General features: G+C 36.6%; 1 protein-coding gene across 6 annotated transcripts in view; it reads left to right on the top strand.

The window, feature by feature from the left end:
• Positions 1–13,290, top strand: part of CD200R1 (CD200 receptor 1) — a 63,134-nt gene extending 49,844 nt beyond the window's left edge. For 4 of the 6 annotated variants that reach the window (XM_063630071.1, XM_055259598.2, XM_063630072.1 and 1 more), the window contains 6 exons: positions 3,231–3,296; positions 4,897–5,214; positions 5,325–5,573; positions 9,169–9,277; positions 9,824–9,869; positions 10,561–13,290. In XM_063630071.1, the coding sequence (XP_063486141.1) occupies positions 3,231–3,296; positions 4,897–5,214; positions 5,325–5,573; positions 9,169–9,277; positions 9,824–9,869; positions 10,561–10,683 (911 nt within the window). In that variant the 3' untranslated portion in view covers positions 10,684–13,290. The remainder of the gene's footprint in view (positions 1–3,230; positions 3,297–4,896; positions 5,215–5,324; positions 5,574–9,168; positions 9,278–9,823; positions 9,870–10,560) is intronic. The other 2 variants (XM_063630073.1, XM_063630075.1) reach the window with 2 other exon arrangements.
• Positions 13,291–13,537: the final 247 nt, after the last annotated feature.

The raw sequence follows: 13,537 nt of genomic DNA, 5'->3' as shown, positions 1-13,537 counted from the left end.
TTTATTTCTGAAGGATAGTTTTTCTGGATATAATATTCACTGACAGTTATTTTCTTTCAGTACTTTGAATGTATCACTCCATTTTCTCTTGACCCGTAAGGTTTCTGATGAGAAATCTGCTATCAGTATAATGGCTATTCCCTTATATTTGGCTTGATGCTTTTCTCTTGAGTGTTTTTATCATTCTTCCTTTGCCTTTGACTTTTGATAATTTGACTGTAACGTCCCTTAGAGAGGATGTATTTGGGTTGAATCTATTTGGGAAATTTTGAACTTCTTGGATCTGGATCTCTCTCTCTCTCCCAAAACTTGGAAAGTTTTCTGCTATTATTTTATTAATATGTTTTCTATGCCTTTTTCTTTCTTTTCTCCTTCCAGAATTTTTATAATGTGAATGTTTTTTGCTTACTGATGTCTCCTAAATCCTGTAAACTTTCTTTATTGTTTTAAAATTCTTTTTCTTTTTGTTTTTAAAATCCTCATGTATTATTTCAAAAAACCTGTTTTCAAGTTCAGAAATCCTTTCCTCTACGTTTTCTATGCTGTTGCTGAAAAATCATATTTTTTATTTCATTCATTGACTTCTTCAGCTCTAAAATTTCTTTTTTTATGATAGCTATCTTTTTGTTGAATTTTTCATTTAAATCACAAATTGTTTTCCTGATTTTATTGAATTGTTTATCTGTATTCTCTTTTATCTCACTGAGTTTCCTTAAGATTATTATTTTGAATTCTTCTTCTGGCATTTCACATATTGCCTTATAATTGGTTCTGTTACTGGAGAATTACTGTGTTCATTTGGGGGGGTCTATCATATTTTCTTGCTTTTTCATGTTTGATGTGTTTCTATGTTGATACTACATATCTGGTGCAATTGTCGCCTCTTCTAATTTTATGGTGTAGGCTTCTTAAGAAAAAGCTTATTCATATATAATCCATTCTAGTGATGTTTGCAAGTGTCCCTATGACCTAGGTGGTGAGAGTTTGTGGCAGCAGTGGCACATCTTTGCTGGGAGTTGGTTTGCCAGCCTGCCTTTCAGGTCATGGGTGCTTGTGTGCACATGGTGGGTTACTCAACTTGGCATCTGGCTTGCTGGGTTTGGGACTATGGGGCTCTTAATGTGGCCAGGGGCACAAGCACATTGTTGCTTGGCTATCCTCAGGGCATGTCTGACGGGTGGACCCACTGGGCTGTTTCTTAGGTTCTGGAGTGGGTGGGCAGCCACTCAGCCAGTCTGGGGGCATGTCTGCTGGGAGTGAGCCCACCAGATTATTTCTCAGGCCCTAGGCACAGGTCCCCACATGCTCAGCTGGTCTTTAGGTATGTCCACCAGGGGTATGCCTGCTGTGCTGTTTCTCAGTCCCTGGGGGTGAATGCATAATCTGTCAGTCTAGGGTTGTGTCCAGGGTAGGGGCCCGCTGGCTGTTTCTCAGGCCCAGGACATAAGCATGCAGACACTCAGCTGGCCTGGCTGAGTTTCCACTAGTGGTGGATCCACTGGGTTGTTTCTTAGGCTCTCGTTACAGGCATGGGGCCACTTGGTAGGTCTGGGGTTGTGTTTGCCAACAGTGAACTTGTGGGGCTGTTTCTCAGGCCCTGGATGTGATCTTGTGACTGCTGGGCTGGCCTGGAGGGGATGTCCACTGGGAGTGGATCTGCCCTGCTGTTTCTCAGGCCCCGGTTGTGGGTATGGAACTGATGTGTAGGTCTGGGGATGTGTCCTCTGGGAGCGACACCCTTGACAGTTTCCCAGATCCTGAGTGTTGGTGTGGGCTGCTGATTAGTCCTGGGGGTGTGACTGCCGCATGGAGTGCTCACAGGTCTATTTCTCAGGACTTGAGTGAGGGCATGGGCCTGCTGGGGAGGCCTGGGGACATGTCTGTGGCCATGTTTGTTGGGGAGGAGGCACAGGACTGTTTCCCAGGCCCTGGGCGAGGATGCATGTACACTCAGCTGGCGTAGGGTTATGTCAGCTGCTGGGTCCTCTCCCCTTCAGGAGAGGGCGTGCAGTGGTTTGGCCAACTCAATGGCAGGTTTGTCCTGGGTAGGACTGCCAGACTGTTTCTCTGGCTGGAAGTGTGGGGAGAGGGGATTGGTTTCCCTACTGTGCAATCCAGAGCCCAGGCTCCAGGCAGCAAACGTATAGCCAGCTGGAGAGCTGGAAAGGTACAGTGGCTACTAGTGCCCAGGACACAGTGTACTTCAAAAGTGGCTCTAGTCCATGGTGGCCCCCTGCTGCAGCAGCTTGGCTCACAGAGGGTGGGTAGGAGGTAGCAGGTGCACACATTGTGCCCCTTGTCTGGAGCAATGCGGCTGTATGAATTCCTGGTAGCACTCCAAACTGGGCTCAGGGCTTGTGAGGACTGTGAAATTCTCTTGAAGTAACTCTTTCAGTAGCTATAGGGGCTGGTGGGGTTCTTCTGCTTATGTTTTCCCTGCAAGAGGAAGTCCCTCCTGAGCCTGGGCCAATCCAGGAAGAGGATGTGGAAGGATGGGATGCCAGAAGCAGGGTGCTTTTATGCTTCCCTCCTGAGCTTCTGATGACCACAAGCACCTCTCCACTCCTTTTCTGCACTCCTGCACTCTCTCTTTGATACTTTAGTAGAATCTTTGCTGTCTATTGCTTGGTCCTTTCTTTTGGAGGAGATGTGCACCAGGGGCATCTAGTCAGCCATCTTGCTGACATTTGCTTCTGCTATATTTTTCCCTTTGTACTCTAATAAGTAGAAAAAAAATGAGAAAGGAACAGAGACGGATGGACCCTTCTCAGTTTTGCTTCTAAAATTCTTGAGAAAGGGCACTGCTGTATTCACCTGGGTGAGGTGCCCAGCATTGGACCAAATAACTTTGATTGGGAAGTGGTAGCTGAAGAAAGGGATATAATTGGACCAGCTCATATGAGATGCTCACATGGACCAATCTCCCTGGCTGAGGAAGAAGGATGCAGTAGAGGCAAGTTTAACTTTTTCAAAATATTTCAAAACAAGGTGTATCATGAAAGAGAAATTATTGATTAATAACTTATAAGTATAATTTTCAAGATATTAACACATTTTGTCCCCTAATGATGTCATGACTTCTAATTTCTGTTTTACAATGATTTTTGTGTAATTTTAATTATGGTTAACTGATTGCCTATCATGTTGAATAAGACTTTGTGGAGAGATACTGGCTTCCACTCTGAGTACATAAAATTGATTTCATTTATTCTTCTCTAAATATTTTCTAGCTTCAAACAGTTTATGTATGGATGAAAAACAGATTACACAGAACTACTCAAAAGTACTCGCAGAAGGTAATATGCTTCCTTACTAGTGGCCAGCACTGAGGGATGGAAAGTTGAACTTTCTTAGAAATATTAGCTAATGACCTGACTGGAAGCCAGCCTTATGACTACTTGCAGAACTTGGTGATCTGAGTACTGTGGTATGAGGGATCCTGAATGACCCAGCCTCTAGTTGTTCTCCAAACAAGCCGTGTTCTTGCTTGTCTCTGAGCCTTTGCTAAGGTGGAGTGGCGGAAGGAGCATGGATTTAACTACCTCTCAGATCTATGTTAAAGTATTACCTTTTTCTTCATCTAGTTATGTACTTATTAATTTGCTGTGAAATGCAAGGGCTAGAGTACAAACCACATAAGAGACAGGTGACACCAAAACAGGATAGGAGAGATGTTAAATGCAGGGTTTAGCAAAAACATCCTTTACCCACATAAAGGTTTGCCCCTCTATAGCTGATTCTGCTTATGCTATAGTGATGAAATCACTGACACTCACCTTTGTTAGAGGTGAGTAGTGACAAATACTTTGGTGGACTAATCACCTCTCAGTAAACCCTTACCAAGTCACTGACACATTGTGTCGATTTATGGGATGTGTGAGGTTCTATGTTGGAAGACTCTTGTAGGATGCAGGACTTAATTTTTCCTTTAAATGATGGACAACAGGGATCAACTTACGCCTTTAGCGTTGATAATTGGATTGAATATACAGAAATAAAATCTGTGAGCTAACTTCACATTTGAACTATCTGAAAGTGTATGTGTGACTAAATAGGAAGGAATGAAAACTCATCCAAAGGTTACCTTTGATAATGTCATAAATTTGCAATAAAATATTTTTTATAAAAAGTATCTAAAGGGAAATAAATCTTGTTTTTTAAAAATTATATATCACATTACATTTTCACAAGAAATAAATATTTCTAAGCATCTCTTATCACTAGACATTATCATTTTTCATTTTTATGGGATGGCTCAACTGGTGAAATAATAGTTTTTTTTTTAAAGATCTGTGGGTTTCACTGACTTTCTGATTCTTTTTTAAAAAAAGAACTTAAAAAAATTTCTAGCTAGTTCAACCCAAATGCCATATTAGTTACTTTAAAAGAAAGCACTATATACTAATACATACCACATTTATGTTTGTCTGAAACAAAAACCTTAGAGATAGACTTTTTTGTGCTCACCAAAGCTGAGGAGACAGCCACATCACTAATTTTTCCATTTTCTTTCCTGTGGCACATAAATTGCATGATAAAGGCAATAGTCTCTACCACCTAAAGATTAGATGTAGAACATTGCCTTTGTTATTTAATTTACAATTCTCTTTGTTTCTAGATGTTAAAACTCCTGAATTAATATCAAAAATTCTTTATTATATATCATACTTCTAATAATACATAATACAGGAGAAAATTGGTTAATCTCTAGATTGGGTTCAATATATTATTTATATTTTGAGAATTTTAATTTTTTATGAAGGTCTAATGTTTTTGGAATAAGATCACCAGCGAAGTTATGTTCTAGTGTAACTTCATATGTTGTGGATAAATGCAACACATGAAGTTCCTTATCAAGCTTTTCTTTTATCATTCTCTTTTCATGTATGTGTCCAGTTAACACTTCATGGCCTGTACAGATGGCTACAAATGCTGTGCTTTGTTGCCCTCCTATCGCATTCGGAGATTTGATCATAATAACATGGGAAATAATCCTGAGAGGTCAGCCTTCCTGCACAAAAGCCTACAGGAAAGAAACAAATGAGACCAAGGAAACCAACTGTACTGATGAGAGAATAACCTGGGTCTCCAGACCTGATCAGAATTCAGACCTTCAGATTCGTCCAGTGGCCATCACTCATGATGGGTATTACAGATGCATAATGGTAACACCTGATGGGAATTTCCATCGTGGATATCACCTCCAAGTGTTAGGTAAGGAGGTATTTCATATCACCAGATTTGTGACGGAAACAAATGTCTCTCTGAATTCCATATGCTTTATGTGAAAACCGAAGCATTTTTTCCCCCTTTCCTCTCTGCAGTTACACCTGAAGTGACCCTGTTTCAAAACAGGAATAGAACTGCAGTATGCAAGGCAGTTGCAGGGAAGCCAGCTGCGCAGATCTCCTGGATCCCAGAGGGCGATTGTGCCACTAAGCAAGAACACTGGAGCAATGGCACAGTGACTGTTAAGAGTACATGCCACTGGGAGGTCCACAATGTGTCTACTGTGACCTGCCATGTCTCCCATTTGACTGGCAACAAGAGTCTGTACGTAGAGCTACTTCCTGGTCAGTAATTCTTTTAGTTTTGTTTTTGATTTTTTTCCATTCTTTTAAAGGAGTTAAGAAAAAAAAGGTGTGCAAATATATTTTGTTCGAGGATGCTCTCTCCACTCTTCATTTTTATCTCTTCCCTGACCAAAATAAAGAGATGAGTTTAAGAGAATAGTACAGAAATTTGCTGTAAAAAGCCCTTTTTTAGAATGCAGTTTAATTCTACTATTAATGTTCACTTCTATGCTAGTAGTTAATTAGCATGAGTAGTATACTTTTAAAAATAATACTTATGGCTTATTGAAAGATAAAGTATACTCTGAAGCACGTAATTATGGTTTTATTAGAAGGATACATTCACTGAAAGTTGCTTTTATGAATTTTTAGTTTGTTGTAATTTTGTTTTCTGGATTTTTCATCATTGAATTTCTTAAATGTCTTATAATAACATCTATGATTCATTTAATCACTGTTTATTTACTCTCTGCTCTCATCCTACTCTCATTTCTTGTTATTTAAAAACTATTAAATATCAACAAACATATTTAAAGTGCAATTGTTCTGTAAGGCTTCATGAAAAACATTAGCCCTACCCCTGTCTTTCCAACCCAATTGCCATCTCCATTAAACTCCCCACAGTTAGGTACTTTCAAATTTCTCCAGTGTTTCTTCTAGTAATTAGTGCCATTTTTATACAACATGCTCATACTGCTTTTTCTGACTGTATCAAATTTAGACATTATGTAATCGCAACTTCTTATGGTAGATGAGGATTTCACATTACCTTCTTCCTTTCCTTCAAACTTCAATTGAGGTAATGCAATTTTTCATTAAATAGCCTATGTTCCCATTAATTTGAATATTTAAGTACTGTTAAGTGCCGAATCAAGAAATACATTCATGCTTTCCCTTTCAAATGACTTTTTGTCTTGGACTTCATAAGTGCTTTACCTTTTTTGTTTCCTTAAGAATGTACGTACCTATTGTGAACTATCACTAAGCCTATTGACAAAACTAGAGAACCCCTTAGTAATATTTTCCACATGGTCAGATTTATTAGGTAATCTGTTAGTTCTATTTTTTCTCAAAGTCATTCCTTCTTGAGTTTTTGTATGTGCTTGGTCTAATCTCTCCTGATTGGCCTCTAGATCTGCTGTACAGCTATTGTCCTGGACACTCTGATCGCCTCAATCCTCTACTTAGCCTGTGTCTATTTAATCTGAGTTTCTTCTGTCTTCTATACATTTGTTTGTTTTTAACTCTTTCTTTCATATGAGACGTTTCTTAACTCTTTGGTAATCCTTGGGTATGGATTCATTTTGAAGTGAGTACTAATGAGCTACTTGGAAGCTCGACTAGTTAATGGTTGGATTTGTCAACTAGTTAGCTTCAGTACAGTGAAAAGAAGCTAAGTGATTTTTTAATAACTAGAGATTTGTTGTGTATCTGGGGCTGTTCAGGCTCTGCAGAAATTAACTCAGCAGTTTCTGGCCTTGGAGAGATAAGCCTGACTACCAATGTTTGGGAAAGGAGGGAGCAGTGTGTGTATGTGTGTGAGTGTGCATGTGAGTGTGCCACTGCTGAGAATCAGACTTTCGTTTATACTTCTCTTCAGTCTGGTATTTCATTCTCACCCTCCCTGATGTCTGGATCCTTGACTTTGGAGTCTCTCCAGGTCATCTTCTTAGGCCAATGTGCCAATCTTCCCTTTTTCTGCCAGTTGGGAAAGGTGTGCTACAGAAGATGGGGCAGGAGACAAGGGAACCTGCCTGTTCTCAAGACAAACTTTCAAAGAAGCTCTCAACTTTTAGCCCCACACTTCACCTCTCCACATACTTCTTTTTCTATATTTGATGCTTCCTACTCTAGAGTTTTCCTGGAGTTTTGTGTATACTAAGGTTTGTATTTATTCTATGTTGTAAATCATTAGCCAGTTTTCTATTCATTTCTCACTTAAGAACAGTTGGAAATCTTTCATCTGTTCTTGTCTTCATCCCTCTTCTCTTTGTCTTTGCAGATCTACACTAAAAAAATTCTTTTTACCAACATTTTAGTAAGTTTTAATGAGGGAGAAGAGAAAATCTCATGTGTTGAAACCACCTTTTTTTATATCTATCATTTAAGTCATATGTGTAGGTTTTTTTGAGTTTAGCAGTATTTACTGAAAAAAGCAGTTGTGCCTTGGTAATGTATGAAATATCACCATTTCATATTACAATATGATGTCAGATTTATAGTGTCTCAGAATTGAAGGGAACTTCTCATTCAAATTCCTATGTAGTGCAGGGATCTCCTTGATGTCTTCCTTGCACGGTGGATCTTCAGCTTCTGCTAGTACAAATTCAATGAGACAGAGCTTAGTAGTTTGAAAGCAAGGGTTTTAAAAAATGTTGTTTTAAACAATGTAACCAAACATTTCATTTTCATATAACACATGGAGAAATTCAATATTTAAAAACATCAACTGTGGAAGAAAGGTGGAAGGACCAGATGCCAGCCTGCTCAGTCTCCACTTCATCTTCTGCTGCCCTGAGCTATATTTGTGCAACACCAGGAGCATAGTTTGCAAATCACTGCCTCTCAGGCTGGCACTTCCTTTGTTGACTTGCACACTTGTCAGATAGAGTTTTGTATTGCTGCCAGCAGCTAATAAATAAAGTTCCTGCTATGTATTCATTTTAGTTTCAATGCCCTGGGAGAAAGATGACTTCAGAATTAGGGTTACTTTTCCAAGTATCTTCCTTACAATTGCCCATTTAGTTGGAGGGGAGAAACACTGCTATAACAGAGTGGTAGGAATTCACCACCAATGAATCTTTAAAGCAACAAAACCCTGATATAAGGTGATGTCTTGCTGAAAACTCTGGAGTCTGTATTGAAAAAGCAGTTTTATTTTAATAATTCTCAAACTATTAATGAGTCAGAGGCGTTGAAAATGAAACTACAGATATGAATTTCATGTATTGGGAGACATTATTGAATGATCTATATAGATAGATAGATATGGATATAAATATAGATAACTTTATTTTTAGTAGATATTAATTTTTAGAGCAGTTTTACGTTCACAGCAAAATTGTGTGGAAAGTACAGAAATTTCCCGTATAACCCCTGCCTTCGCCCATGCCCAACCTCTCCCACCTACACCTGCACCAGAGTGTTACATTTATTAGAACTGTGGAACCTCCATTGATACAACATTACCACCCAAAGTCCATACCTTACATTAGAGTTTATTCTTGGTGTTGTACATTCCATGGGTTTGGACAAATGTGTAATGACATGTATCCACCAGTATAGTGTTATACAGAACAGCTTTATTGTCCTACACAATCCTCCTTGCTTTCTATTCCCCCCTCCTTCCTCACCGCCAGATAATCAATAATTTATTGACTATTCCCCTAGTTTTGTCTTTTCCATAATGTCTTACAATTGGAATCATACAACATGTAACATTTCCAGATTGGCATGTTTCACTTAGTAATATACATTTGAAATTCCTCCATGTCTTTTTATGTTTTGATAGCTCATTTCTTTTTAACATTGAATAATAAGATAGTACATTATTTGGATTGTACCACATTTGAACCATATATTTTTGTGTCTATAGTTCCAGGTGCCAAAAAATCAGCAAAATTATATATTCCTTATATCATCCTTACTATTATTATTTTGACCATCGTGGGATTCATTTGGTTATTGAAAGTCAATGGCTGCAGGTATTGACTGATGAATGTTTTTTTCTTCTTCAGGTTTATTAGGCTAGAAAGGAGTCAGAAATATGGAACTGACTGTATTGGGTATATTAGGATGTTAACATTGAACCTCCCATAATCAAATCTTGAATAGTGTTAGACTTGGACTACTCTGAATGATGAGAGAGACTTTGTTAGATTGCATTGGCATAGAAGCATGGAAAATTAGGCCATTTAGGGCAGGATCTTGGGAGAGAAAGTGCATGTTAATTTTTACATTTGGGTAAATAATTACAATTCCTTCATGCACCAAAGAGGAGTTGTTACATGCATTCAATTGCATCAAGCTTCTATTGCATAATTTCACTTTTTCAAAATCCGGAATATTCTTATTTGGGGACATTAACCACGAGCAGTATTCTTCACTTATTTCTAGTAGTTTCTTTCTGATTTATTATGGCTTCTATCAAAATTAAACACAATTGTCAATAGTATGCTGTCTTATTTTCCCATTTTCAATCTAAACAATGATGTTTCCTCCATTCACTTCAATTTATTTTATTTTTATAGAAAATATAAATTGAATAAAACAGAATCTACTCCAGTTGCTGAGGAGGTAAGATAAGATAAAAAAGACTAATTGCAAACTTAAGCCAATAGTCTGAAAATCTAGCAACATAATTTGTAGTTTGTATCAATATTAGTGTTTTCGTTTGAAAAACTAAAACAATTCTGACTTACAGTGCTTATATGTGTGATTACTTTGTTAAGTATCTATCAAATACTATTTATACATCACTCTGAACCACATTTTCACTTCATGAACTATATTCTAACACACATGATGTTTGGCTCCTTTGGACTGTAATCTTTAGAGGAAATGAATTGGTGTTTCTTGTCACCAATTTGAAAGCATCTCTAATTCCTGACTTTTCCTTTTCAATACTATCATTATTTTTCTCTTACACAAACTTAAAACATATCCTGCTCCTTCATCTCTTATTATAAGTAGCTTACTAAGTCTCCAAAGCTCTCCTTTGGAGTACTTCTCATAACACTTCATTCATCACCATTCCTACTTTCACAGAGCCATTATCTCCACACAGAGACTTATGTAGTTAACAAATACTTTTTGGTAATATGTTAGAACAAAGCCTGCTCTTATGTTTATATAGGCCCAGAAACACAATTATAAGCACTCTTGAGCACCTGTTAGAAATACTAAAGCTATGGGCAACTGTTACAAAAATACAGATAGTTTCTATAATGATTTTTTGAATTGATTTTAACTTTGAGTTCTTTCTTAGGATGAAATGCAGCCCTATGCCAGCTACACAGAGAAGAACAATCCTCTCTATGATACTACAAACAAGGTGAAGGCATCTCAGGCATTACAAAGTGATGTTGGCACAGACCTCCATACTTTATAAGTTGTTGGACTCTAGTACCAAGAAAACAACAAACGAGATACATTATAATTACTGTCTGATTTTTTTACAGTTCTAAAATGATGACATATTGAAATTAGGTTTTCCAAGGTTCATAGAAGACATTTTAATGAATTCTCATTCATACCCTTGTATAATTGGAATTTTTGATTCTTAGCTACTACCAACTAGTTCTCTGAAGAACTGATGTTATCACAAAGAAAATACATGCTCATGACCAAATATTCAAATTGTGCAGGACAGTAAATAATGAAAACCAAGTTTCCTCAAGAAATAACTGAAGAAGGAGCAATTGTGAACAGTTTCTTGTGTATCCTTTCAGGATATTTTAATGTACATATGACATGTCTATATGCCTATGGTATATGTGTCAATTTATATGTCCATTTACATATACATACACATATCTGTGTCATGGCACCAGTGGGAACAATACACTGCATTACTGTTCTATACATATGAAAACCTAATAATATAAGTCTTAGAGATCATTTTATATCATGACAAGTAGAGCTACCTCATTCTTTTTAATGGCTATATAAAATTCTATTGTATAGTTATATCATTATTTAATTAAAAACAACCCTAATGATGGATATTTAGATTTTTTTAAGTTTTGTTTCTTTAAGTTTTGTTCGTGATATAAACAATACCACATAGAATGTTTCTTGTGCATATATCTCTTTGTTTTTGTTTGAATATATCTGTAGGATAACTTTCTTGAGTGGAATTGTCAGGTCAAAGGGTTTGTGCATTTTACTATTGATATATATGTTAAATTGTGTCAAATACATATGTCAAATTCCCTCCAACATTGTTTAAATGTGCCTTTCCCTAAATTTCTATTTTAGTAACTGTACGATTCCTGCTTCTACAGTTGCCACTTTCTCTTTTTAATCAACCAGATTAAATATGATGCGAGATCATAATAAGAATTATACTATTTAATACAAATGGATTTATATTTTTGGTCATGTTTGTAAGAGAGTGAATGCACCTGTGAGAGCATTAGCTTCTTCTGAACTCATTATATCTCTACAGAGGTGTTGATACTTGATGCCTAACAGTTTTGCAGATGTGCTACATTGGAATTGTGTATTTTTATGGTGTACATTCTATTGTGATATATTTATTGAATAATTAATGTCTATTGACCATATAAGCAGCAAAAAATGCACCAGAGAGGACATGGGGTATTTATATATAAAATATGAGCTACATGATAAGCGAGTGGCCATGGGATGGCATGACCCTCCCCTCCATAATTTTGTGAAGCAAAATATTGGCAATGTTTATGTGAATCATTTTTAATATCATGAAATTTTTTTAATTAAAAAATAAGTCTATTTGCTCCATAGCAGAAAAAACATTAAAAGTTTTTTCGTCATGATAGAAATTTAAACAAAATATATTCATTCTTTAGTCATGCCATCCGAGACTTTTAAGACAGCTATTTTGTCTTATATTTTTCTCCCTCTAGACATTTCAGTTACTATGGATTTTGTCCTTAAAGGGACTTTTAGTCTATTTTGGATGTAAAGCTAATCTAATGACACTTGGCACATGATATTTTGATCAAGCCATTTTGACTTGGCCAAAAAGCATTGTCCATTAGGTTTCTGCATCTAAACATTACCAAGCAATGTTCACGATAGACATCATTACACTCTCCTTGAAATTCATTAATTCTTCATCCAACCCTTGTTGAGCTGAGGCTCATAGTTAGGTTCAAGACTATCTGTTTAAATATTACTGAAAAACAAAGTAAGACAGTACTATGCTTACCTCTTAACTTGATAATGTCAAAATGGGCATGTTAAATGACATCATAGAAAAGACTTCAAGATAATGTATACAAGTTAAATTACATTGTATAGGAAATAATTGTATGAAAATCTCTACTATGGGGCTGGAACATGGTTGAACATTAGAATCATATAAAAAATTATATATATTCTCCAAATCCACGCTACACCTGTCAAATTAGAGAATCTAGAGATTAGACCTGATGTGTCAGCAAGGTCATCCAGGAAGCAGAGGCTGAGATGGAGTTAGGTGTGATTACTTACATCGTCAATTACATTTTACAAATAACATTTTATATGTCTCATTTACTGTGCTTTCTCCCCATCCCATTTTGTATCTTTTCCTTTGCTTTGCTAGATTTGTCAATTTTCTCTCTCTTTCTCTGTCTCTCTCTCTTTCAATATCTCTAATAATTTGAAAGTAAGTCATCATTATTAAACATCTATTGGGGTTATGCTTCACTTACAAACTTCTGAAAACAGCTTTACTGAGATAGAATTGATATATTTAAGTGTACAGTTTGTTAAATTTTGCACATATTTAAAATGTGGACTTTGGTAAATGTTGACATAGTTTTACCTCTGTGAAACCATCAGCATAATCAAGATAATAAACTTATCACCCCCCAAAATTTTCTTGTTTCTTTGTGAGCCTATCCCTACAGTCTTCTTGTTCCTCCTCATCCCCCGCTCCCCAGGCAACCTCTAATCTGCTTTCTGTAACTATGTATTAGTTAGCATTTTTTAGAATTTTCCGTAAATAAAATCATACAATACTCTTTTATTTTTTTTGGTTGGACTTTTTTTTTTCTCATTATAATTATTTTGAGATACATCCACATCCACACAATGATACTTCATTCTTTTTATTCCAAATAGTATTTAATTTTCTAGCTATACCAGTTTGTTTATCCATTTGCCTGTTGGTGGACATTTGTGTTGTTTCCAGTTTTGAGCTATTAGAAATAAAGCTGTTATACACATTATTTTGCGAGCATTTTTGTGGACATATATTTTTATTTTTCCTGAGT

Source organism: Symphalangus syndactylus, chromosome 21 (assembly GCF_028878055.3).
Source record: "Symphalangus syndactylus isolate Jambi chromosome 21, NHGRI_mSymSyn1-v2.1_pri, whole genome shotgun sequence".
Taxonomy (NCBI): Eukaryota; Metazoa; Chordata; class Mammalia; order Primates; family Hylobatidae; genus Symphalangus; species Symphalangus syndactylus.
The sequence above is the reverse complement of the archived record's forward strand: the minus strand, read 5'-3'. Positions and strand labels throughout refer to the sequence as shown.